This window comes from Grammomys surdaster, unplaced genomic scaffold, assembly GCF_004785775.1.
Source record: "Grammomys surdaster isolate TR1022 unplaced genomic scaffold, NIH_TR_1.0 166, whole genome shotgun sequence".
NCBI lineage: Eukaryota > Metazoa > Chordata > Mammalia > Rodentia > Muridae > Grammomys > Grammomys surdaster.
Window position 1 is genome coordinate 7099005 of NW_021604614.1, and position 26711 is coordinate 7125715.

Consider the following 26711-nt stretch of genomic DNA (forward strand, 5'->3'; position numbering starts at 1 on the left):
TTTAGTTCCTAGCACCCACAACTGATGGTTTATAACTGTCTGTAACTCCAGGTCTAGAGGGATCTGATGTCTCCGGCCTCCTCAGGCACCTGGGTTCATGTGCATGGACCCACCTGCAGAAACACACATACACACAATTGAAAATAATAAAAAAAGGGCTGGAGAGATGGATCAGAGGTTAAGAACATTGACTGCCCTTCCAGAGGTCTTGGGTTCAGTTCCCAGCAACCACATCTTCTGGTGTGTCTGAAGATAGCAACAGTATACTCATATAAGTAAAATAAAAATAAGAAAAAAAATCAACTTAAACAAACAAACATAAGCAACAATAGAAGCTTAAATAAAAGTACCAGTCTTTTTAAAAAACAAAACAAAACAAAAAAATACTTGATTTTGGGCCAGAAGTGATAGCTCCTATCTGTAATCCCAGCACTCAGGAGGCAGAGGCAGGGGGATCATTGGCACATTTGAGACCAACCTTGTCTATTCTACAGCCAGAGCCACAAAGCGAGACTGTCTCAAAAAATAAAACAGGAAATAAAGGCATGTGTATGTTTTGAAACTTACAGCCAACGTATAAAGTTTACAAATCACGAAGAGGGGGACATTTTTCTAATAACACAGTTCTTGGGCCTAAGAGATGGCTCAGTAGGTAAAAGGTGCAAAATTCTGGCCACTAGAGTTCAATCCCTGGAACTTACAATAGAGGAGAGAACTCTCAAAAGTTGTCTCCTGGGCCGGAGAGATGGCTCAGTGGCTAAGAGCACTGACTGCTCTTCCGGAGGTCCTGAGTTCAAATCCCAGCAGCCACATGGTGACTCACAACCATCTGTAATGGGATCTGATACCCTCTTATGAGTTGTCTGAAGACAGCTACAGTGTACTTACATATAATAAATAAATAAGCCTTTGGGGTGGAGTGAGCGGGGCTGGAGTGAGAGGGAGAAGGGAAGGGGGGAAAAGTTGTCTTCTAACCTCTACGTGTGTGCTGTGACTTGTGTGCACCTGGCCCCCAAACCACACACACACACACCAGACAAATACATACACACAAACATATACCATACACACGTACACAGGAATACACACTGAGTTCCTTTTCACAGATGACTTGGAAAGAAAGACAGGAAAGATTCATGGTTATTTAAAGATATATGAAGAGGCAGGTATCGCTTTAAAAGGATGCGAATGTTTACCCTCTTGAAAATGTAGGCAGAGGGGAAGGACATAGTTTAGGAAGACACATGTAGCCAGGCGGTGGCGGCGCACACCTTTAATCCCAGCACTTGGGAGGCAGAGGCAGGCGGATTTCTGAGTTCAAGGCCAGCCTGGTCTACAGAGTGAGTTCTAGGACAGCCAGGGCTACACAGAGAAACCGTCTTGAAAAACCAAAAAAAAAAAAAAAAAAAAGGAAGACACATGTAGCCACCACTATTGGCTCATTAAGTAGGGAAGGCATACAGATTTTGGGGGTTTTATTGCTTTTTTTTCACTAGTGCTAGGAATGGAGCCCAGGATTTGCCCTTTTTTTGTTTCGAGACAGGGTAGCCTTTTGCACTATGTAACCCCGGTTGTCCTGGAACTCTCTGTAGACCAGGGTGACCTTAACCTTACAGAGATTTGCCTGCCTCTGCCTCTTGAGTGCTGGCACGAAAGGCATATGTCACCACTGCCTTGAAGGTTTGCACATTTGAGGTAAGCACTCTTTCTACCCCAGGGCCTTTTACTTTAGTTAATTTTATTTTAAATGGTAGCGTCTTGCGTATCTCAGCTATGTTCCTGAAGATGACCTTAAACTCCCCCTCGTGTTGTCTCCCGCTGGGGTCACAGGTGTGCATCGGCATGCCCTGGGTTACTCAGGCTGAGGACTGAAGGCGAAGCTCCACACGCGCCAGGCAAACCGTCTACCACCCGAGCCCTAGCCTTAGCCTCCTCTTCCGGAAGTTAACTAGTGTAAAGTATTTGGAGAAAAAACATTATAACTTAGCCAAACAGATCAAATTCGTCCGATTACGAAATCCGCTGAAGATGGCTGAGCATGAAACATGCCTGGAAACTTCAGCACTCAAGAGGCTGAGGCAGGAGGACCAATGTATAGTGAGGTCCTGGCTCAAAAAACCAAACCAAACAACAATAACCCCAAAACCAAACAACAACAACAACCCCCAAAACCAACAAAACAAAACAACAACAAAAAACAACAAAAAACAAAATACCCCCCCCCCCCCCCCCAGGTTCTGTAGGAGAGGCATGGAGGAACATGTTTGGCAGCGGTCACACAGGCATCCAAACAACAAGGCTGTTGTTCCCCAGTCGTAAGCACTTCCTGGCAGTTCTCCTAGATGCTGCTTTGTGGGTTTGCACATTTGAGCGCTGCAAAAAAACGGGCAGGACCAAACCAGGCTTGCTGGGTCTCGCAGAGTGTTCTACAAAGAGTCTCAGTTTTCGTCACCGCTTGGAGCACACAAAGCCTGAGCAGAGGTGCAGGAGGTGACCCTGCCACCGAGCTGGTGACAAAAGCCCGGCTTTGACAGGGCAGTGACCTGCACAGGTGCACGATGAATTTGCCCCAGAGGAAATCAGATAGAGATGCAATTGAGGTTATGATCTGATGAAGAACAGTTTACAATTCTACCAATAGTTCTGTGGGCCATAGGCTCTGAGCTCAGCCCCCCCCCCCCCCGCAGGACAGTGTCTTCTTTGTTGTGTCAGGGGTGAATATGGATGAGGCAGGAACCGTACTGGCGTGGTTTTTTTTTTTCTTTTCCCATGCTTTTCCAATTGTAGGCTGGCTGGAAGCAGCCAGCAAGTATTTCTCTCAGAGGTGAGACCCATGCGGAGATACAATAGGCTGGGTACCCAAAGTGGTTTACAGCTCCTGGGTGGGATGCCATTTTTCAATCTATGAAAACGGTTTCTATACCCAGAGAAAGGAACTGAAGTTTGTCTTTGTATTAAGTTGAAGCAATACAAACCCTTGTAGCTAGGAATAGTGGGATATACTTGTAATCCTAGCACTCTGGGGCCTGAGGCAGGGGGGTCTGGGGCTCCAGGCAAGAACAGACTCTGAGCCAAGATATGGTATTAAAAAAAGAAGCAAGCAGGTATGGTGGTGTATGCCTATGATTCCAGCAGAGGAAGAGGAAGAGGATTTCAAGGCCTGCCTTGTTGAGGCCAGCCTGCCTGGGCAGCCTGAAACCCTGTCTCAACAGGGCCAGTAGGTAAAGGATTCTGGTTCTATCCCCAGAATCCACATACAGATGGAGAGAACCCACTTCACAAGACAGTCTTCTGATTTCAACACACACACACAGACACAACACACACACACAGACACACACACAGACACAACACACAGAGACAGACAGACAGACACACACACGTGCCCTAAAACACAGAAACATAAAACCAAACATTTTTGGGGGGTTAGAGAGATGGTTTAGTTAAGTGTATTTACTGTTCTTAAAGACAATTTAGCTCCTAGCACCACATGGCCTTGCCTACAACCACCTACATGTAATTCCAGTTCCAGGAGATCCAGTGCTCTTTTCTGTCCTCTGAAGGCATCTGCATGTATGCAGTGCACATACACACACACACACACACACACACACACACACACGCACGCACGCACCTAAAGAGGAAAGGGAAGCAAGGACCAGTGTCTTGGCTCAGCACGTACAGGCTCTTGCCGTCAACCCTGATGACCTGACCACCTGAGTGTGATCCCAGGGACCCACATGGTGAAAGGAGAGACCAGAGTCTTGGATGTCCTCTGGTCTCCTCATGCACGCCATAACATGTGTGCACTCATACAGACACACAGATACCTTTTATTTATTTGTTTGTTTGAGATGGGGCTTCTCTGTGTTAACAGCCCTGACTGTCCTGGAACTCCTTCTGCAGACCAGGCTAGCCTCTAATTTACAGAGATCCACCCTCCTCTGCCTCCAGGGCGCTGTAGGATTAAAGGGAGACACCACTTACCACACCAACTCCATTTTTTTTTAAGGGTGTGGAGTTTTAGGAGCTCATTTGGTAGAGTGCTTGCCTAGCATGCACAAGGCCCTAGGGGTCCATCCCCAGAACCACAGAACTGCAGATGGGCTTACACAGACCGTAATCCTAGCACTGGCTTTCATTAGAACCCTAGGGAGTAGGACTTCCTCCCTTGTATTAATGCTTTAATGCTGCAGCCAGCATTAATAAGTATTAGGCTAGGGTGGCTAACCCTGGTTTAGGTAAATTGTTAACTCTGGTAATGCATTAAGTAAGGAACGAATGCCGTGGAAATGGCGTCAGCTGTGGATGTGACCTGTGGCTGTCAGTAACTAGGGAGCGTATCTCTCCGTTGAAGACAGCGATTCTCGGACTGCTGATGTCGGGACTATAGAATTACACAAGAAGTGTGAAAACACTTTGGAGGCTGTGAGCAGAACTCACGTGACCTGTGGACGGGTCACTCACTCGTCCGAATGAATCCGGCCATTAAGATTCTGAGGGCTGTGTGGGCAAAAGCAAGCATCTCTCTGCCGTCACTAAGGTAGCTCCTTGAATCTCTGGAATCTCGCTCGCTCACTGCCGCTGCTGCTCTTGTGGAATGGGGGTCTCCCTATTATCCAATCATGGAGAAGTACTTAGGCATGGGGGGGAGGAGTCATACAGAAAGTTCATTAAAGCATGGGGTCATCTGGAGACTGCCTGGGAGCATGATGGGAGTGACGTCATGGTTTTTGTTTTATTTTTGCCTCATTTGGAGATGGGGTTTCATGTAGCCCAGGCTAGCTACAAACTATTAGGTAGCTGTGGATGACCTTGAAGCCTCGTATAGGTGTGCTGCTGGGATTGACTGAACTTGTGCTCTTGTGCACTGTGATGGTTTGTATATGCTCAGGGAATGACACTATTAGGAGGTGTGGCCTTGTGTGAGTAGGCATGGCACTATGGGTGTGGACTTTAAGACCATCATCCTAGCTGCCTGGAAGTCAGTATTCTGCAAACAGCCTTCAGATGAAGATGTAGAACTCTCAGCTCCTCCAGCACCAGGCCTGCCTGGATGCTGCCATGTTCCTGCCTTGATGATAAGGGACTGAATCTCTGAACCTGTAAGCCAGCCCCAATTAAATGTTGTCCTTATAAGAGTTGCCTTGGTCATGGTGTCTGTTCACAGCAGTAAAACCCTAACTGAGACATGCGTGCTAGACAAACAGTCTATCAAATGACCTGTATCCTCAGCCCTGGTCTTTTTTGCTTAAAAGCAAAAAACCCGTAGCTAAACCTGTTGGCACATACTTGCAATCCTATCACTCAGGAGTCTGAGGCAGGAGGATTGCTGTGATGTAGAGCCAACCTGGGGTACAGTAAGACCCTGTGTCAAAACAAGCAGCCAGTGAGATGATGACTCAGTGAAAAAGACACACACTGCTAAGCCTCATGACCTGAGTGTAGTCTCTGGGATCCACATGGCTGAAGGAGAGGGTAACTCTACAGTTGTCTTCTGACCTCCACATACTGTGTACCCATGAAAGGACACACACACACACACACACACACACACACGTAATTACAACAACAGTTAAAAATTTTTTTTTTTCGAGACAGGGTTTCTCTGTATATCCCTGGCTGTCCTGGAACTCACTCTGTAGACCAGGCTGGCCTCGAACTCAGAAATCCGCCTGCCTCTGCCTCCCAAGTGCTGTGATTAAAGGCGTGCGCCACCACCGCCCGGCAACAGTTAAAATTTTAAAGATTGTAATTTTCACAAAAAATCAAAGAGGAATACAGATTTCCCTCATTCTGAAGATGAGAGAGGGGGTTAAGGTGCAGGGGCTCCTGTACATAATCCCAGCACCTGGGGGAAGGAAAGGCCAGAGGATCTGAGTGTTTTGAGCCAGCATGGGTTATAGAAAAAAAACACACAAAATCAAACCAACTAAACAGACAGCGCATGTTTTCTGTGCTATGCCCTAATTGTCCTCCTGAGTTCATGGCTCCAGTACAAGTCCTTGGAAGCACAAGTTCAAGAACAAGCAATACGGCTCAGTGGGTAGAGGCACCTGCCGACAAACCTGACAGTCTGAGTTCAGTCCCAGAGATGCACATGGTGGAAGGAGGAACTCCACGTTGTCCGGATTTCCATGTGCAGTGTGGCTCATGTGGTTCACGTGCCCAACCCCCATACAACATAAACAACAGAGCGGTCTCCTGAGCTCCTGTGCTGTGCCCGCCCGCATGCCATTCTAGTGAGGCGTGGTGGAGGCAGGATTTAGGGGCTACACTCCACTACATACTTAGACCCTGGGTCCAAAAACATCAAACCGAGCTAAGTAAATGAACAAACAAAAAGGTCTCAATCGTGCAAAACGTGAAAATTAAGAGGGCTTTATTTACTTTAATATGTTCTTGAAGAAAACCATTCGCATGTAAAAATTAGGCATCTCATAGGAGATTTAGTTATACTTTATTTTACACAAATCAATTTGTAGGGCAGACATCATTCTTCGGTTCAATGGGGTTTTCACATGATTATAGTCACAAAGTTGGCACACTATATTAAAAAAGAAAACCAAACAGACAGAATATGAAGCTTTACGCCAACTTAGGCCCAGTGTGCACTGCCCTTGGTACAAGGTCTTGGAAGTGTTTGCTGGGTGCTTACCAAAATAGAACCAGAGGTCAGAGGTCACGAACAGTGGCTTAGAAAATAAAACCTCTTTTCCAAGAGCTACTTGTTTTATAGAAAAATATTGCAAATAAAATTAGTGCTAGTTGAGGTTTATTTCAAAATCACAGGTGGTACACTGGTTCATGCCAACCCTCTGGGACACAGTGCCTGCTGGAGCCTGCATGGCTGGCTAGGTGCACGGTGACCCCCCCTTCCAGCTCAGGGTACACTCCCGGCCTGCTGACTGACTGACCAGAAGTCACAAAGTCATAGCATTCGCAGCCACAGCCATTGGGTACATTTGTTTCTAGTTTGAGATTCAGAGAAACTGCTCAGGAAACATGACTTCATTTGTATTTCTTCCTGAAGGAAGGAAATTTGTAAAAATCTGTAATTGTAAAACAGGATTTTTTTTTTAATAGCGAGAAATAGCTGATTCTTTTTTATAGCTGGGATTTTACTCAGAGAAAATTCAAACTTTAATTTTGGTTATTGAGACAGGGTCTCACAAGGTCCAAGCTGGTCTGAAACTCTATACGTAGCCAAGATTGGTCTAGGACTTATTGGAATTCTCCTGTCTCAGCTCCCTGAGTGCTAAACTACCACACCCGGCTTCAAATGATCCTGTTTCCTGAAGGGCCGGAGGCTAAGGAGCGGTTGGTGAACAGAGACTGTTTCCGGTAGCTCAACCCTCCAGAGTTCCCGGTGCATGATTATTAAATTTTAAAGAAAAGAGATCTTACAAAGCTATGTACAGCGGTTTACACCTCGGCTTGCTTTCCACTCGGTGACTGGGTGAGATGAAATCATGACACATATTCGTCACAGACATCTGCATAGGCACACGGAAGCATCACTGGAGCGGGGAGGTCTTGAGCGGGATCATGATCCTGGACTCCATTTCCTGAATGAGCGGGACTGAAAAGAAGCCAGAGGTTACTGCCTCATGTCCAAACCTCGGGGTGAAGATGACACTGCGTCTGCTCAGGCCAGAAAGTTGCGCTGTTAAGAAGTGGGGAGTCGAACAAAGGGGCCAGAAATCCTGACACCACCACCTAGGATGTTACAGAACCCGAGAGTCGGCCGGGACAGCCTCTTTTTATGGGAAATTAGAAAAGTCTTGGTTATGAAAAGAGCTCTTTCTCAGAAGGTTCTTTACACTAAAACTGACAAACAAAACCCCAAATAATACTGGATCTAAATGTATCCTACAGAAAAGTGAAATAGACGTGGAAATACATGGAAAAGAAAAACAATTTTTTTTACTTAAAAAATTTGTAGCCAGGCGGTGGTGGCACATGCCTTTAATCCCAGCACTTGGGAGGCAGAGGCAGGAGGGTTTCTGACTTTGAGGCCAGCCTGGTCTACAGAGTGAGTTCCAGGACAGCCAGGGCTACACAGAGAAACCCTGTCTTGAAAAAAAAAAAGAGAGAGAGAGATAAAAAATTTGTAAAAACGACTTCCATGGACCAAAACACACTACTCTGGAAACTGACGAGCAGCTTAGGAGGAGAGCATAAGGAGGCACGGTGCTCACACCTGTCACCCCAGTGTGTGGGAGGCCAGCCTGGGCTATAGGGAGAGAGACCCTGCATCAAATGATGCAAGAATAAAACACAACAGTGCGTACAGCCACACGGTTTTGTTTCTTTTGTGACTGATTCACTTTCTTTTCTTTTTTCTTTTTTGGCCAGTGCAATGGCTAGTCTTTATTAGAGAGAGATTATCCTTTACATTCTGAAAAGTTAACGCAGGGGCTCAGTGGGCCATTTGGTGGGGCACCAGGTTGTAATGGGTTCCACAGTTTGGGCACCGCTGACTCTCGCCTTTGTGCAGCCAAAACCAGATGACAGTACAGTTGTCCTCTTCACAGATGCAGCCCACTATTCTCTTGTTGCTGATGGATGGGACTAAATTAGGGTCTTCCTTGGTGCCTGAAGCTGCCTTTGGAGGTAGCATATTGTATGGGTCCAGTCCCTTCTGTGCTGCTATCATGATCTCCCTCTCCAGCCCGGTAGCCTGGTCCTCATCAGTAGGGACACCGCCTCCAGAAGCCATGGAGCGGGTCGCCGCTGCGCCACGGGGGCCTCAGGGCCTGCGCAGCCAAGACGCCTACTCCGAGAAGTAACCTTGAAGCCATCTCGCCCAAGACAAGCAGCTGCACTTCCCACTGATTCACTTTCTATGTAACCAAGGAAGCCACTGATCTGTAGCCTCCTACCTGCACTTCAGAGTGCCGAGGGAGCCAGCCTGCACCAGGCCTGGCTCAATTACGGGATTTTTGTTTTAAACTAAAAGATAAGCTGTTTCTACTTAGTAGGCTGCTCTCTTACCTTCTCAGTAAGTTTGCAGCTTAAACACTCACCGAGTTAACTTTATGCAATCTCTGTGATTTTGAGGCCAGCCTGGTCTACATAAGTGAGTTCCAGGATAGCCAGGGCTACATAGTGAGATGCTGTCTGGGAAAACCAACCAACCAAGGATTAACTTTCTGACTACTTTTGGTTTTGAGGGGCAGGGTTGAGCCATGCCCTCAGCCCTAAGTTAATTATCTCTGTCTTTATTCTTACTGCTGGCACTTGTTAGCCCAGCTTATCTTGGAGCATTCTTTTGTTTTTTGTTTTTTGTTTTTTTTTTTTCGAGACAGGGTTTCTCTGTGAAAGCTTGGCTGTCCTGGAACTCACTCTGTAGACCAGGCTGGCCTCGAACTCAGAAATCCGCCTACCTCTGCCTCCCAAGTGCTGGGATTAAAGGCGTGTGCCACCACTGCCCAGCTATCTTGGAGCATTCTTTTATGCTTAGCCTTTAAAATGTGTGTGCCACCATACATATTTACAAAAATATTCTTTTTAATTATGTGTTAAATTATTTGGGAAACTGATGGCTTTAATGAAGAAAATTTTAGAAAAACAATGTAATATTCTTTCAGAGAACAAAAATCTTATAATAATAATTATTATTTTTATTATTATTTAAGCTAGCCCAGTATGGTGGTACACTCCTTTGATCCCAGAACTTGGGAAGCAGAGGCAGGTGGATCTCTGTGAGTTTGAGGCCAGTCTGGTCTGCATAGTTGAGTTCTAGGAGAGCCAAGGAATAAAATAATTAAATTAAAAAAAAAAGCTATCCACATGTCTGAAAACTCTACTAGACAATATAACAGAATATTATAAAATATATGTAATGTAATCAATATTTTTATTTTGTCTGTCCTCTGCTTTAAAAGTAATTTGTTAATTATATGCATATGGGTGTTCTGTGTTTGTATGTCTATATATCTTGTGCCCATGGAGGCTAAAAAAAAAAAAAAAAAGGCACTGGATCCCTTGACCTTGACCTAGAGTTACAGGTGGCTGTGAGCCACCATGAGGGTGCTGGGAATTAGACCCATGTCCTCTGGAAGAACAGCCAATCTTTCCAGCCCCCTTTTCTGCTTTTTTTTTTTTCTTAGACAGGGTCTAACTCTGTAGGCTAGGGTGGACCTCTGCTTGTAACTTTCCTACCTCAGCTTCCCAAGGTGCTGGAATTACAGTCATGAGTCACCACGCTGGGTCAAAGAATCAAGACTTGTAATTTGAAACAAAGTCAAGTCAGCATTTAAGGAAGAACCACTGGTCTATCTCATGTCTTGCTAGCCTTACCTTCACAGCCTAGACTATCACACCTGAATGTTCACAAATGCACACTCAAAGCCAGAATGCGTAAGGGGTCACTAGCAGCTTACCTGTATAGTACACAAGCTCCTCCCAGCCATGCTTGTGCCAGGCTGCGTTCCGTATGTCCTCCCTGGTCTGAAGGTCTTTATAAGCTTAAACAGAAGCACAGGAATACGGTCTGAGTCAGGCCCAATGTCCACATTCTAGAAGCGCAGTCCTCGGCTAGCCAGATAAACAACCAACGGTCTTAGACTCACAATCCTCTTGTCTCTGCCTCTCAAGTTTACAGGCATATGCAATGTGATCTGGGTAGAACATGTGCTTTTGTTTTGGTTTTTAAAATTTAAATCTATGTGTAAGGATGTTTTGCCTGCCTGCCTGTGTGTGTGTGTCTATATGTGTGTTTGTATGTGCAGTCTGTGTGTGTGTCTATATGTATGTTTGTACGTATATGTATGTTTATATGTGGCAGTCTGTGCATGCCATGGAGGCCAGGAGAGAGCCACAGATTCTCTGGCGCTGGAGTCACCATGTGGATGTTGGTAAACGTACTGGGTCCTCCCCAAGAGCCCTCAACCAGTGAAGTCATCTCACCAGCTCTAGAACACACAGTGTTTGGTTGTTATTTGTCTTTTGATATTTGTTTATAAACTCTGTCCCTTTGAAAACTCTGATCTCTGTGGGCTAAGTCTCTGCTCAGCAGTCAATGCCCGGTTTTGGACAAGGCTGAGTCGGGGCAGTGAGGATGAAGGGTGGTGACTGGTACACTCTATCATTAGCGCAGGGTTTCGTTTCTTAAGTACCAGGCAAGCTAAGCTGAGAAGAGCCCTGGCAGCAGCAGGGGGTTCTGGGAGGGAGACAGAATACAGAAGTGACCCTTTTTGCCTCAATGTATCTGCTGAGGTTAAGCTTCCCCGGGGCTATGCTACTATGTAACCAGTCTGCACTGTTTGTGGGGATTTGTTTGTTTGCTTTCTGATGAAAGTTGAACCCAGGGCCTTATACGTGCTAGGTAACTGTGCTGTCACTGAGCCATACCCCTGCTTCTTTCTCCTGTATTTACATGTATGCTTGTGTGATGTGAGTATATCCTGTCAGTGCAGTTGCCTGCAGAGGCCGGAAGGGCATCAGACCCCCGAGACTGAAGTTACTGCATTCCGGTTCTCTGAAAGAATAGTGAGTTCTTAATTGCTGCGTTATCCCTCCAGATCCTGGTGTGGTTGTTTTTCCAGGTTTAATTTTTATTTACATACATGCATGCAATGACATAGGATTATATCTACTCCCCCCCCAGTTCCCCCTCCCAATGCTCTGTACCCTCCCCAGCAGCCCATTTTTCTGACCCTGTCTTGCTTTCTAGCTCAAGGCCGGTCTGGAACATGCCATACAGTCCTTGCTGATGGTGAACTCTCAATCCTCCTGCCTCAGCTTCCTGAACTATAGCCATGTGCTAACTCATCTGACTTCAGCCCAACCTGTACCTGTTTCTAAGCTGTGACCCCACTGACCTCTTGTTATCGGCCTTTTTCTAGATAGGCCAGCATTTACCAGCCACCTGTGATGTTTGCGTTTCCTATAGGGTTCAAGGTTATCACAGAGTCCAGATTTATCCCACGACTATAACTTAACTATGAATTCTTCAATCCAAGCAAATCGCAAAAGAAGGGAACATACACATACCCCAAAGATGGTGCACCATATATAGCTGCCCAATTTGAGAGAAGAATCCCCCAACTGCCTCATTACTGTCTTGTCTAAAGCGAATGGCCCGGGCCCTGCGAGAGAAGAGCAGCGTTCTGACGGTTAAGGAGAGTCAGGAGGACGCTCGGGGGTCGGGGGTCGGGGGACGGGGGACGGGGGACGGGGGGGGGGGGGCTCATGCACACCTGTGAGTCCAGGCTAACCCGGGCTATGTAGTGAGACCCTTTCTAGACACAGCAAAGAATCATACTACGTTTTCCACACAGAGCCAGCTGTTAGGAATGAAGACTGGTTTAACACATATCAAGTTATTAAATGCAATTAAGTTTTTGTCTTATTTAGTTTTGGGGAGAAGTTAAGACCTTATTCTGTACTCTGGGCTAGCTTAGAACGTATATAACCCAATGACCTCAATTACTTTTGTGAGAAGTAGATAATATTTAATCTTGACTTTCTAAAAATTAAAACAGCAACATAAAGACACTTCTGCTTATTATTAGTCTTAAATATATACTTCTAACATGTGAAAGACACAGGAAGGGAGGAGATCTGTTAAAAGGAATTACTTCATGGCTAACTTTGTAATCTACAATGATTCTCCTCACAAGCTATGTCCGCTGGCATAACGGTGGCACCAGCATTATGGGACAATTGGCCACTTCCTGGTTGGATTTAAGACCTATTCCACGAGAGGAATCCACACTTGACACTACTGATGAGGACAGCCTCTACTATTGTTCTGTTAAGTGGACACAGCAGTAAAATGACTCCTAATGACTTATGCCAGGCCCGGAGATGAGTACATCACTCAACCCTTGTAGACGGCCATTAACACAGAGACCCACAACTGGTCAACACGCAGAGAGTGAGGAGCTTGGGAGTGGCCAGTCCTCTGGAATCTCTAGAAACATACAAAACTCAAGGATCTCTGCGGAAGAGGTGGTAGGAAGATTGTGAGAGGCAGAGGTGGTGATGACTTTGGGGAAACTGTCTCCCAGACATGAACTGGAAATGCATGTACGAACTCACAGAGACTGCGACAGCACAAGACCTGCAAAAGCTCAAGGCACACAAGGCCCCAGCATGGCGGAGGGGAGGATGGGTGTCCCACTCCTAGCTGTATAAAACTCTAAGAGAATAAAAAGGTTGTGGAGGTGCACGCTTCTCATCCCAGCACTCAGGACACAGAGGCAGGAGGATCTCTGTGAGTGTGAAGCCAGCTTGGTCTACAGAGTGAGTTCCAGGACAGCCAGTGTGTGTGAGAGAGTGTGTGCATGAATTGTTTCATTAGAAGAAAGAGAGGAACCTCGGATAGACAACACCTAAGATGACAAAGGGCATGATATTTATGGGGACACCTTTCCTGTGTGTTGAAACAGACATAAGGGCATACACTTTCCCAGCACCAAGAGACTCCGTGGCCTTCTGGATAGCACAGGGGGTCCTGTAAGGAGGTCCCTTCTTGGCAGTATGCTCAGTGCTGTAGTCAGGACTCTCACTAATATCCATGCAGCTGCCTGTGGCTTTTTCTCTTTCCGGAGAGAACCATGTTTCTCATAATACACAGGAAGTGCATACACGTGGGTGACTGATGCACACAGCACAGAGCCAAGAGCGAAATGGCTTAAAATGGGTATCTGGGGTCTGCAGAGGCGGCTCGGTGTTAAGAGCTGCTCTTCTAGAGGATCTGAACATTGATTCTCTGTACCCCTGTCCCAGGGCTCATCAACATCTGGACCCTAGGCTTCAAGGAGTCTGACGCCCTCTGCTGGCACCCACAGGTGCATGCATGTGCACACACAGACACAGGTACACATTTAAAACTGACAAAACCAAATCCTTTAAAAAAGAAAAAGCCCTGTGAAACCAACCAGCTAACTAACCCTCTTCCCTTTCAAGATTTAACACCTCAAAAATTTAACACCTCAAAAAAAAAGCACAGTTTTTTTTAAAAAAAATCTTAAACATCATCTTTTACTGACACCAGACACTCTGCTTTCAAATTCAGTGAGATCATCTGAAATCCTGACAACGTTCAAAATGTATTTTTCCCAAATTCAATTTTCTGTCATCTCAGATAAAAATGAAGGCAGGGGCTTCAAAGGATGTAGTGCTCTCATCCGAGAAGGAGAGCAAAGTTGGAGTCTATCCATGGCTCTGACCTGGTCTCAGACACACAAAGGGTTTAGCAGAAGTAAAGTTTGGGGAGACAGATTCATCCTCATTTATCTAAATGACCGGGACCTGAAAAATAAGCTACTAACATGTACTGTAAGAAAAATAACCCTTAAGGGGCAGGCTATTTTAATTTTTTTTTTGAAATAGAGTCTTACTATATTATCCCAGGCTGGCCTTGAAATCATGATCTTGCCTCACCTTGCTAAATGCTAGCTAACACTATAGATGTATATCGCCACGCCCAGGAAGGAATAAGATTCTCCCACTGGTCTGACCAGTGCCTTCTCTTAATGGTGGGAAACCTTTCATACTGAATTTGAACACCGGGCGGTGGTGGTGGCGCACGCCTTTAATCCCAGCACTTGGGAGGCAGAGGCAGGCGGATTCCTGAGTTCGAGGCCAGCCTGGTCTACAGAGTGAGTTCCAGGACAGCCAGGTCTACCCAGAGAAACCCTGTCTCGAAAAACAAAAACAAACAAACAAACAAAAAAACAACAACAACAAAAAAGAATTTGAACACCTTAAAGGGGCTCAGAACCAGAGGAGTGCCCTATCCTGTTAACGACGAAGCCAGCCTGCTGAAGACCACTTTGTACACCCGACTCTTGTTCACGTGGAGAGAGCATCCCAACCATAACCCCACCCAAGCTGCCAGTTTCCTCTGCTGGAAATGACCCATGGATTATCAATACATTGTACAGATATTGTCACAAAATTACAAATACGATCAATTATCTCGAATTAAGGAAATCAGCTGAACTGTGCACTGTAACTGCTCAGGAGGTTAGGAAGAGAGGTTTTCAGTGATTGTGATGAGATATTCTGGATGATTCATTTCATTCTGAAGTTTTCCAATTTGGTTATGAAAGGCAAAGAAAATATACTTGCCGTAGCCTGGTAATAATGCCAAGCGTGTGCTGCGGAGGGGACCGCCATCTTAACAGTTACCCTACGTGCAAAATACAAATCAAATGCTGAACACGCTACTACACAGAAAGCTTAAAATAACCAAGTAACCTCAACATATCCTGTGGAGTCTCTGTGGAAAAAGAAACCTTCATCAGTACCATCTTAGTTCTATGAATGTCTATAGTTATTGGCTAAAACAGTGGTCCTCAACCTGCAGGCGGCAACCCCTTGGGTGGTGCTGGTGGTCAAATGACCTGTTCATAGGGGTCACCTAAGAGCATCAGAAAACATTAATGTTTACATTACAACTCATAACAGGAGCAAAATTAGTTATGAAGTAGGAATGAAACAATGTCACGGTTGGGGGTCACCACAACATGAGGAACTGGGTCAAAGGGCTGCAGAGTTCAGAAGGGTGAAAAGCACTGGCATAAAAGGAACGGCTCAAAACCATGAATAAAACCTCCTTGATAAAAATGGTGCCTATCATAGTATATAACCAAATATGTACCTTTATTTTGCTTGTTTGAGACAGGGTCTCAGTAGCCTGGGCTAGAATATCCTTGCTATGTAGCTAAGGATAGCCTTGATCTCCTGATCCTTCTGCCTCTACCTCCTGAATGCTGGGAGCACAGTGTGTGCTACCACACCTAGCTTGACTGAACTTTTCACAGAGCCTGAGAACTTGTGCTAGTTCAGAGCCATACCGACTTTCCCTAAGCTTTTATCGAAAGGCTTCATGTGTCAGCTCTTTCATTTAAAGAAGCTGTTTATTTTACATGGATGAGTGTTTACTCGCATGGATGTACCTGCACTGTGTGTGCACAGTGCCCTCAGAGGTGAGGAGAGGGCATCAGATGGCCTGGAACAAAAGGCTTCATGGGTCAGCTCTTTCATTTAAAGGAGCTGTTTACTTTACATGGATGAGTGTTTACTCGCATGGATGTACCTGCACTGTGTGTGCACAGTGCTCTCAGAGGTGAGGAGAGGGCATCAGATGCCCTGGAACTGGAGTGACAGATGGCTGTGAGCTGTCATGGGTGCTAAGAGCCCAACCTGAGTCCTCTACAAGAACAGCAAATGCTCTTCTCCTCTGAGCTGTCTCTCTTGCCTCTTGAGTTCCTTTGTATTTTTTTTTCATGTGAGGCAGGAGTGTAAATTCATCTTTTTTTTTTTTTTTTTCATATGCCGAGTTTCCCCAGCATCTTTTGATGAAATAATTCTCTTCCCTCAATGAAGGAAGATTTACCTTGGCATACTTGCCCACGAATGAATCAAGTGTTAATTTCTAGTCCTTCAGTTCTATGCCACTGATCTGCATGCTTGTCTGTGTGCCAAGACTATACTTTTTTTCTTTTATGACTGTATCCCAGGCTGGTGTCTAACCTGTAGAAACCTTCCTGCTTTGGCCACCCGCGTGCTAGCATCACAGGCATAAGGCACAGCAGAGGGTTACAAAACCAGCTTTCAGGAAGAAGGGTCAGTCTTCCTGCATGTCCATCTAAGTTTGCGGTGGTACTTTGATACTCACATGACAAAAAGAAAAACAACTGTTTCATCAATGCCAACTGCTCTGTTAATGCAAAACCCAGATTCATGGGGAGACAGGCCCCCCCCCCCCCCCAAGAAGGGTATAGGATAGTTTCACAGAGTACTGGGACTTTGCATGCAAGCCCTTCTGTTGAAGAGCTATATGCTGAAGTGGTTACGGACTGAACAGCACAAGAGTCTGGACTGGAGGAGTCAGGGCTGAGCAACACTGCCCATGTGTTAGTGTGTGGTTGTTGTTTTTCTTGTTATGTCTTCTGATGGTCCCACTTTGGCCTCCTGAATGGTGGGATTATGAGTGGTGTGTGGCTTGTGTTAGTAATTCTGGAAACTAGGCATGAGAATAGAATGGGGGTCCATTATATTGTTCGCTGTAGTCTTGCGTATCTAAACAGGGCCAGCAAGCAGCTCAGGGTTAAAGGCACTTGCTGTCAAATTTGATGGATGCCCTGAGTGTCATCCTTGGGATCCAGATGGCGGAAGGAGAGAGGCAACTCTTAGAAGCTGTCCTGACCTCCACGTTCACCATATGCCTTACCAATAAGCAAGCAAAGATGTAGTAAAAAGAAAACAAATCAGGTAGAGGCTGGCAGGATGGCTCAATGGTTAAGAACACTGACTGCTCTTCCAGAGGACCCAGGTTCGATTCCCAACACTCACACAGCAGCTCACGACTGTCTGTAACTGCAAGGTCTGACACCCTCACACAGGGATACATGCAGAAAAAAACACCAATGTGCATAAGATAAAGATAAATAAGTTATGAAAAAGTGCAGCATCAAGACAAGGCATTTAGACATTTTTTTTTGTTTTGTTTATTATTTTTTTTTAACCTAAGGATTTACTGCTTGAAGCAGGTGTGGTGGTCCACACCTGTAAATCCAGGAATCTGGGAGGCAGAAGCACACAGGTCAGGAGTTCGGGGCCTGTCTTGGTTATATGGTGAGTTTGAAGGTAGGCTGGGATATGAGATTGTCTCAAAAAAGCAACACAAACAGAAATAATTCTTGCTGTGGCTTGAAAAAACCTATTAACAAGACAACAGACGCAACACAGTAATACACTTACCAGTAATTGCCCCACTCGATCATCGTTCCTGGCTGAAAGGGAATTTAGAGTTTGGTTAGTTGTATGAAAAAAAAAAAAAAACAGAACAGGAACAGAACCGTGACTTCGTGTTGTGTTTCTGTGCCTGACTTAATATTTTATGGTGTTACATGAACAGACAACCTTTGTTTAGTATAAGGGTGAGTCGTCCACATTGGTGATTAAACCACTGTTAGTCCTTCCGTGGCGCTCTGAAGGATCTCTCTCCATCTTCCCCAGTACAAAGGTCATCGTTAGACCACCCTTTAGCTGTTGCCGCTGGAGGCTGGGACGGATGAACAGTGTGCACATGGAGAAGGTGGCCAATGGACACAATCAACCATGGTTTCTATTATAAGTACAATTAGAGGCTACCAGAAAAATGAGGCTCTATCTAGGTCACACATTTTAAACTTTTTTTTAAAAAAAGCTTTTTAATTTATTTTTTATTTTATGTATTCACCATTGCTCTCTTCAGACACACCAGAAGAGGGCATCAGACCCCATTGCAGATGGTTGTGAGCCACCATGTGGGTGCTGGGAATTGAACTCAGGACCTCTGGAAGAGCAGTCAGTGCTCTTAACCGCTGAGCCATCTCTCCAGCCCCATTTTAAAGTTTTTAATTCAATTATTATTATTATTATTATTATTATTATTATTTGTTGTTGTTGTTGTTGTTTTGAGACAGGATTTCTCTCTGTAGCCATGGCTGGCCTGGAACTTGCTATATAGACCAGGGTGGCTTTGAACTCAGAGAGATTTGCCTGCCTTTTTGTCCCAGCTGTGCCAACACTCTGTTGACATTCTAGTTTGACAAGGGCCGTTGCTATCTATGGTGCCTGGCTCTGTACTTGATGTCTTTCTTCTTGAAAACAAACTGTTACGTGAGGGTGGGGCTATACTGTAGCTCAGTTTCTACTGTTTGCCTGTGTACACCGGTGTGGTGGGGCACACCTGGGATCTCAGGGTTCAGGAAGTAGAGGTAGGAGGATCAAGAGTTCAGGGCTATCGAAGAGACCTGAGGTCCCAGGGTGGGAGGATGCCAGGGACCCCACCCCCTCAGAGGAGAAAGGGAGGGGGATGGGGAAAGATTATAGGAAGGGGTGACGGGAGGGGGCAATGAGAGGGATGTAAAGTGAATAGGTAAAAAAAAAAAAAATCAGGGCTATCCCTGGCTACATACAGTTTGAGGTCTACCTCAAAAAAAAAAAAGTTATCTGGAAAAACATCAAGTAATAGACATTATACATAATGAATTAAATATAAAAGAACTTGCTAGAAGAGAAGAGATGGGAAAGAAAAAAAAAGTAAAACAAAAAAGATTAGACATGGTTGGGGGTGGGCTGTAGGGTGTAGGGTGTGGGGGTGGGTGTGTGGGGGTGTGTGGGGGTGGGGGTGTGTGGGGGTGTAGGGGTATGGGGAGCCAGGAACAAGTCAAATCAAAATATAAGGTGGAAGTGGTGGTGGATGCCTGTAACGCCGGCACTCAGGAGACTACCGCAAAGGAGCTCAAGTTCGAGGCCAGCCTGGGCTACTTACTCGGAGTTGGTAGGACCTGAGTTCGTATATGTTGGGGCCTGATCTCGGCACCGGCTCATTCCAGAAGCTGAACTCCAACAGCAGCTGATTCTTCCTGGAGAGAAGCATGTCGCTTCTAGCCTTACGGAAATTTACAAATTCCTTTGGGTGAAAAAAAATATGCTTATGAAATCTTCAGACACTTACATAAAGACATACTTTAATAGCACCTACATTGCACAGGATATAGTTATAAATAAGACCTTCTTAGTTTTTTTGTTTGTTTCCAGAGACAGGGTTTCTCTGGGTAGTCCTGGCTGTCCTGGAACTCTCTGTAGACCAGGCTGGCCTCTAAGGTGTGTGCCACCATGCCCAACTTCTGTCTTAGTTTTTAATGGACGGCAATGAAATTCCTAACTAATGAATTAACTTCCTAATGTATACCAGGTCTTCTGCTTGTTTTAAAGATTTATTTATTTTACTTCTTGTGTATGAATGTTCTGCCTGTCTGCATGTATATGTACCACGCATATGCTCAGCACCCAAGGAGGTCAGAAGAGGGCTTAGGATCTCCTAAACTGGAGTTGTGAGCTGATATGTTATGATATGTATATGGTTATATGTATATGATATGCATACGGTTATATGTATATGTTATGCATATGGTTGTGAGCTGATATGTCAGTGTGGGAACCAAGCCTTGGTCTTCAACAAGAACAAGTCCTTTAAACCACGACCCGGGGGCTGATTCCCAGCACCACATAAGCCAGGTGTGGGGTGACGGGGTTGGGGTGGGGACGGGACACACTTATGTTCCCAACATTTGGGAGGCAGGAGAATCAGGAGCTCAAGGCCATCTCTGGGTACATAAGGAATTTGAGGCTAGCCTGGGCTATATGAGACTGTCTCAAGCAAGCAAGCAAACAAACAAAACTTCAAAAAGAAAACAACCAGTAAGTAAGTGGCTGAGCTGCTGCTGAGGGCTGTGTCTAGCACGCAGCTTAGCCAGTGTTAAAGCACTGTCTCGTCAGTTGCAGTGTGGGATCATGGAGGGACTGTGGTTTTTTTTTTTTTTTTTTTTTTTTTTTGGTTTTTCGAGACAAGGTTTCTCTGTGTAGCCCTGGCTGTCCTGGAACTCACTCTGTAGACCAGGCTGGCCTCGAACTCAGAAATCCACCTGCCTCTGCCTCCAAAGTGCTGGGATTAAAGGCGTGTGCCACCACCGCCCGGCTGGAAACTGCCAGTTTTAATACCATCAAAATCACAGTCCCGCAGTGGACAGTGGTGGTGCATGCCTTTAATCCCAACACTTGGGAGGCAGAGGCAGGTGGATTTCTGAGTTTGAGGCCAGCCTGGTCTACAGAGTGAGTTCCAGGACAGCCAGGGCTACACAGAGAAACCCTGTCTAGAAAAACCAAAAACAAAACAAAAAAACAAAAACCAAAAAAAATAAAAAAAAACCAAAAAACCAAAAACAAAACCCTGGCAGTTTCATGCTTATATACAACTTTAAGAGTTCCTGCAATGAAATGTCTACTATGAAGGCTGACTGGCTTAATAACGAAAGCTGATAACAGTGTTGTCATGAAGTTCTGTGTGAATATACCACATATCATTAGACTGCAGGCACGCATGCACACACACACACAAACACGTATATTTTTCAAAATCGTTACCTGGTTTTCTCTGAGTTTATTCATGACCTCCGTGAGGGCTGGATAGCCTCCTTCATACCTCCAGAGGTGGACTGAAATGGATTTTAAAGGACAGTAGATATTTAGTGTCACGGAACTCTTACCTTGACAATATAGGTCCATGCTATGTGAACACGGAGCAGCACTGGAGTCTATCACATACACACCACATGACATGGTGCAGCATCGTACTGCGCCTTGTATCCACCACCTGAACACAGGACGACATTGCAGTGTGCCTTGTATCTACCATGTGAACATGGTAAAACATTGCAGTGTGCCTTGTATCCACCCTTGAATTATATTACGTTTCCATAACATATTCGAGCATTTTTTTTTAAAAGAAGTCATGTCACAGATAGTGACTGAAGAAACCAGTCATTTGATCCGTGAAAGCAGAGGGACTTCAGAAGGATTGCCAAAACAGGCATTCAATGATCAGACAGTGCAAATGACTGCAAAGCAGCAGGAGGAAAGGTATCTATCCCAAAGACTTATGCTTCCTACCGGCTTGATCCTGCTCGCCGTACCACGTGTTCCACGTCCCCACCAAGGTACAAGGGTACTGCTTGTCCTCATGGATCTTTGGTAACACTTCTTGACTTAAAGAGAAACAGACAGCAACACCGGTTAAACAGGGGAGAGATTTCCCCTGAAGAGCACACAGGAGCATCCCCTGGACTGCAAACCACTGACTGTGTGTTCTGCCAACTGTTTCCACAGCATACATGTTTTGTTTTGTGTTTTAGATCTGAGTGTTTTATCTGCATGTCTATCTGTGGACCACTTATGTGTCTGGCGCCCACAGAGGCCAGAGGAGAGCATCGGATCTCATGGAACTAGAGTTATGAATGGTTTCAAACCATCGTGTGAGCTCTGGGACTCGAATCTGAGTCTTCTGGGAAGAGCAACAAGTCGAAGCCACTGAGTCATTTCTCCAGCCCTCCACAGGAGATGTGTAAGATGATGTCGGGAACTGGAGTGTCAGCCCCATTCTGCTCTCTATCAGCCCCCGACTTATCAGCAGTTTAGGGTTTAACCCAGGCTATCTGCAAGAGTTCCAAGCAACTCCTGCACGCTGAGAGAGGTGTTTACAAAGGACCAAAGGTCCCAGGGTCCAGGAGCTACAACTCCACTGTTTGCTATTTTAGGAGAAAGAAAACAGCTATTTAGGAATGTGATGCTTGCAAAAGTTAAGTTCTGTTGCTTTCCATAAAAAAATCAAAATCAGGAATTACACACAAGGCCATGGAAGAGATCAGCGTGCGGAGAAGCACTCGAGACAGAGGGGGAGCGATAGGCAGCTCAGCAGAGCGAGGCACTGGTAGCAGGTCTTAGGGGGAAACCTCCAGATCCAGTGTTGTGGAGCCAGCTGGCTGTCGTGGTCCCCAAGGTCCCTGACCTAACAGTGGCTGAATCAAAATGAAACACACACGTGAAGCAACAACGTGACTCAGCCAGCTCGGGTACCTCAGAGGTCTCACAAAGAACACACCAACCAATTAAGGACCACCAGGAACGGGACCGGTGCCTGAGCCTTGACAAGTCATGGCCACGTGTGACTTTTAATAGGTGTCATATCCAAGCTTGACTCCACAAAACCTTCCTACGGTGTAGCCACGGTCTCATGTAGCCAGTAATGACCTTAAACTGGGGACTGATCCTTCCTAGGTGCTGGCATTATAGGTATGTGCCACTATGCCTGGCTATACAGAACACTGACACTAGACCCTGTCTCCAAAAATCAAAGGAAAAAAGAAATGCTACTTGATCAGTGTATCTGCTGACAACACATTGTGATTACAGTGGGCTGGTGACAAGTGCTACACGGTTTTTAGTGTTTGTTTGTTTGTTTTTTGGATACAGGATTTTGCTGTGCAGCCCTGGCCATCCTGGAACTTGCTATATAAACCACACAACCTTCTAACTTGCAATGATCCTCCTGCCTCTGGCCCTACCCTCCTTTGTGTCAATGTCTGGACTTCAGTCATGTGGGATCACATCCCCTTAACTTTGTTGTTGCTTTTGAGACAAGGTCTTATTACTACATACTCCTGGCTGGCCTTGAACTCATGACCCTGCCTCAGACCCTGGAATTCTGGACTCACAGGCATGCACCACCACAGACAGCCCATGTGCATTTCTTAAGAGGTGAGTACATTGATTTAAAAAAAAAAGATTAATTTTTTTATGTGTATGAGTACACTGTAGCTGTCTTCAGACACACCAAAAGAGGGCGTCAGGCATCAAATCCTATTACAGGGTGGTTGTGAGCCACCATGTGGCTGATGGGAATTGAACTTAGGACATCTAGAAGAACAGTCAGTGTTCTTAACCACTGAGCCATCTCTCCAGCCCCACTGATTTTTTTTTTTAACTTAACATCTGCTATTAAATGTGCCTGATATATAACCCAGGACTGCTTAGAAACAACGCAAACCTGGGGTTGGAGAGGACGAACTGAGGATGAGGGCTTTGTGTGTGTTTGCGTGCTTGCCCTGAGGTGAGCAGGAAGCAAACAACTGTGTAGTGGAGCTACTGGAGAGGAGTGACATCAGTATGGACGATCAAGGTGGGGACCAGAGAGGTACGGGGGTGGGATGAGGGTAGGGTGGGGCTGACAGTGGGCCCTAGGCTTCTCAGCTACATAGACTCGGATATGGAATCGGTTGGTTCTTTGTGCAGGGCCCCACACTTGCTCTGACAAGCCTGGCCTTATCTAGGCAGGGGCTGTGAGGCAGGCAGTACTTGTACTGAGAACTGGATGGGTGAGTGGGCAGAGTCTCCTAACAGGGGCCTCTAAAGGTGGCAGTTAGGTTATGGGTACAGGTGCTGCTCTAAGTTTTATAGAAAAGAAAAACAAAGAAAGAAAGAAACAAAGAAAGAAACAAAGAAGGATCAAAGAAAGAAAGAAAGACCGACCACAGTGTGGAAAGAAAACAGAACTCAAGGAGACTGAGGCAGTGAGAATTTTGGTTTCTTTGAGAAACATGGAACTATTATGGGATGTTTTCAGCTCAATCCCAGGTGGGAGATAAGGGGTTGCTTTGGACTGTCCACAGCTGCTGACTATGATTTGCCTCATGCTTTAGCAGGGGCGTGATTTCGCCAGCGGCAGATGGTTTCTGCAATTGTGTAATGTCTGGAATTTTGAGGACTTTTCAGAGGGTGTATAAATGGTAGGACCCCCAGAAGTGGGGTGTGGCGTTGGTTGTTTGCTCTTACTGTTGGTTCCTGTTCGTTAAGTAATTGTGTTAAAAGAAGAAATAAGAAGAAAAAAATTAGAGTTTTTGACGGCAAAGATCAAACTTGGCCCAAAAAGAACTCAATGCCCCCAATCAGCAGGAAGAAGTCTAAGGATAACATTGTCCCCTCCCCCATACTTTCTCCTCTCCTATCTAGTGTTGGGGTTGAAAGAGTGGAAAAGGTGGAAGAAAAAAGAACCTGTAAGGTAGCCAAGAGTCTGGCTACAGATCAGTCTGACAGTTTGGGGTAACAGGTCAACAGGCCTGTCATGCCAGCCCAGGAGGGCAGGTAGAAATGAAGTTAACCTGGGGACGGGGCTTGGGTAGGCTGAAAGCGAGTCGGGGGAGGAGAGAGACTACAGGCCACCCTGATATAAGGCACATGAAGAATGCCAGCCCTCAGTGACTCATCTCCAAGAACCCAGGGAAGGGTTAAATGTAACATGGCAGGGACAGGAGGAGAGCTGGTGATTTGGGGTGTGGAGTCTGAAATGAGAGTAAACTCATTAAGGACATGGAAGACACACAGCCAGGAATCTAAGACAGGACACAAACAGGACAAGAAAGATGACTCAGGGAGGCATGGCACAGGGAATATGCCATTTTGTGAGGGAAAACTAAGAGATAAACCATCTTTGGTTTTGGTCACATCAATTTACTCTAAAAGTTCACTGTTATTGTTTGGAAATGGGATTTCTCTGTGTAGCCCTGGCTATCCCAGTTCTTTCTCTGTAGAGCAGGCTGGCCTTGAACTTAAGAGGTCTGCATGACTCTATCTGCCAAGTGCTAGAAATAAAGCCATGTGCCACCACATGTGGCCAAGATTGATTTTTATTTTACCTGAGTGTGCAGTTCTACCTGTAGGTATGTCTGTGCACCATGTGCATGCAGTGCCTGTGGAGGCCAGAAGAGGGCGCTGGATCCCTTGGAATTGGTGGAGTTTTAAATGAGAATGGACCCCATAGGCTCATGTATTTGAATGCCGGGTCCCCAGTTGGTGAAACTTTGTTAGGGAAGGATTAGAAAGTGTGGTTTTGTTGGAGGAGGTGTGTGTGTGTGGGGGGGGGTTAGACTTTGAGGCTTCAAAAGCCCACGCTATTCCCAGTTAGCTCTCATACTTGTGAATGGGATGTCAGCTATGGGCCACTGCTCTACCAGCTACCTACCTGCCTGTCTGCTTGCCACGCTCCCAGCCATGATGGCCACAGACACACCCTCTGAAACAGTAAGCCCCCAGTAAGATGCTTCTCCTGTAAGTTACCATGGTCATGCTATCATAGCACAGCCATAGGAAAGTAACTAAAGACAGTTATTGTCCGCCATGTGGGTACCGGGAACCGAACCCGGATCCTCTGCAAGAACAACAAGCAATCCTAACCACTGAGCCATCCCTCTAGCTCCTTTATCGTTAATTGATTGGAAAAAAAAATTAGCCAGACAGGGTGTCAGTATGTGGCCCTGACTGGCCTGGAGCTTGATATGTAGACTACACTGGCCAGGAATCCACAGAGCCCTGCCTCCCAAGGGCTGGCATTAAAAGCGCGCACACCATTACATCTGGCTAATTTTTTAAAGTTTTAGAAAGGATTTCACACTACAGTCCGTGCTGCCCTCCAGCTGGGAATTCACTGTGAGGTCAAGAATGACTCTGAACTCCTGTCCTTCTGTCTTTACCTTTCTGAGCTGGCATTACAGGCCTTGTTACCAAGGCCACCCCAGGTCCTCACACAGGCCTTCAGGGTGGTGAGCTTAATTCTACTTAATACTTGTAATTGCTAACATTCTAAGCTGGCCAGGGAAGGGAGTTCTTTACACACAGGTAGCCAGGAAGGCCTGAACAGATTCAAATCACAGACAGATCAGACAGACTTCCAGGGTCCTGATGAGCGAGCTGTGAGTGCTTAAAACCAAGGTGTCACTAGCAGTGCCCCCCCATCCCTCCCAAGTGCCACTGGCAGTCTTCATCTCCCCCACCCCCCAGGCTAACCTTTGAACACTTAGCTTTAGGGGGATCAAAGATCTCTCCTGTGCTATTTCGTGTCAGCGGAGCCAACACATATGAAAGTCATTCCCATGTACCCCTTCCTCCCAGGAAATGGTAGTTTGAGATACACACCAAATTTTGTTGTATGCGTCTAGGCATTCCGGTTTAACGTTGTGAACTGAAACGAGAGAAAATGCAATGATAAACTTAATGGACAGATGGATGGATGGACAGACAGATGGGTAGACAGACAGACAGACTGACGGAGCCAACCTTGAGGACAGTAGGGCTGCTACTCACACTGTAACTTGTACAGACTGCTCGTTTCCTTTTTGGCTAGGAGGTTGGAGTGGGCATCTTTTCTCGGATCGACCTTTCTGACAAATAAGGACTTTAGCCAGCTATCTTCCCGAGCTCGGTGACTTGAGGACGTCACTCTCCTAGGGAAGAATAAAAACAGTGCTCTGAATCTCTTCACAAGTGTGGAGACCTTCATGTTCTCAGGTACTGTCCACACTCCCGGAAGC

The 26711-nt window shown here is 45.8% G+C and overlaps 1 protein-coding gene and 1 pseudogene across 1 annotated transcript in view; both read right to left on the bottom strand.

Moving 5' to 3' along the window:
* Positions 1–6360: 6360 nt before the first annotated feature.
* Positions 6361–26711, bottom strand: part of Nipsnap2 (nipsnap homolog 2) — a 33802-nt gene continuing 13451 nt past the window's right edge. The window contains exons 2-10 of the mRNA XM_028766178.1: positions 26485–26624; positions 26317–26362; positions 21463–21557; positions 20938–21008; positions 19283–19423; positions 17725–17756; positions 12001–12095; positions 10389–10472; positions 6361–7582 (exon numbers count right to left, since the gene is read on the bottom strand). Of these exons, the coding sequence (XP_028622011.1) occupies positions 7518–7582; positions 10389–10472; positions 12001–12095; positions 17725–17756; positions 19283–19423; positions 20938–21008; positions 21463–21557; positions 26317–26362; positions 26485–26624 (769 nt within the window). The 3' untranslated portion in view covers positions 6361–7517. The remainder of the gene's footprint in view (positions 7583–10388; positions 10473–12000; positions 12096–17724; positions 17757–19282; positions 19424–20937; positions 21009–21462; positions 21558–26316; positions 26363–26484; positions 26625–26711) is intronic.
* LOC114620144 lies at positions 8397–8804 on the bottom strand (annotated as a pseudogene).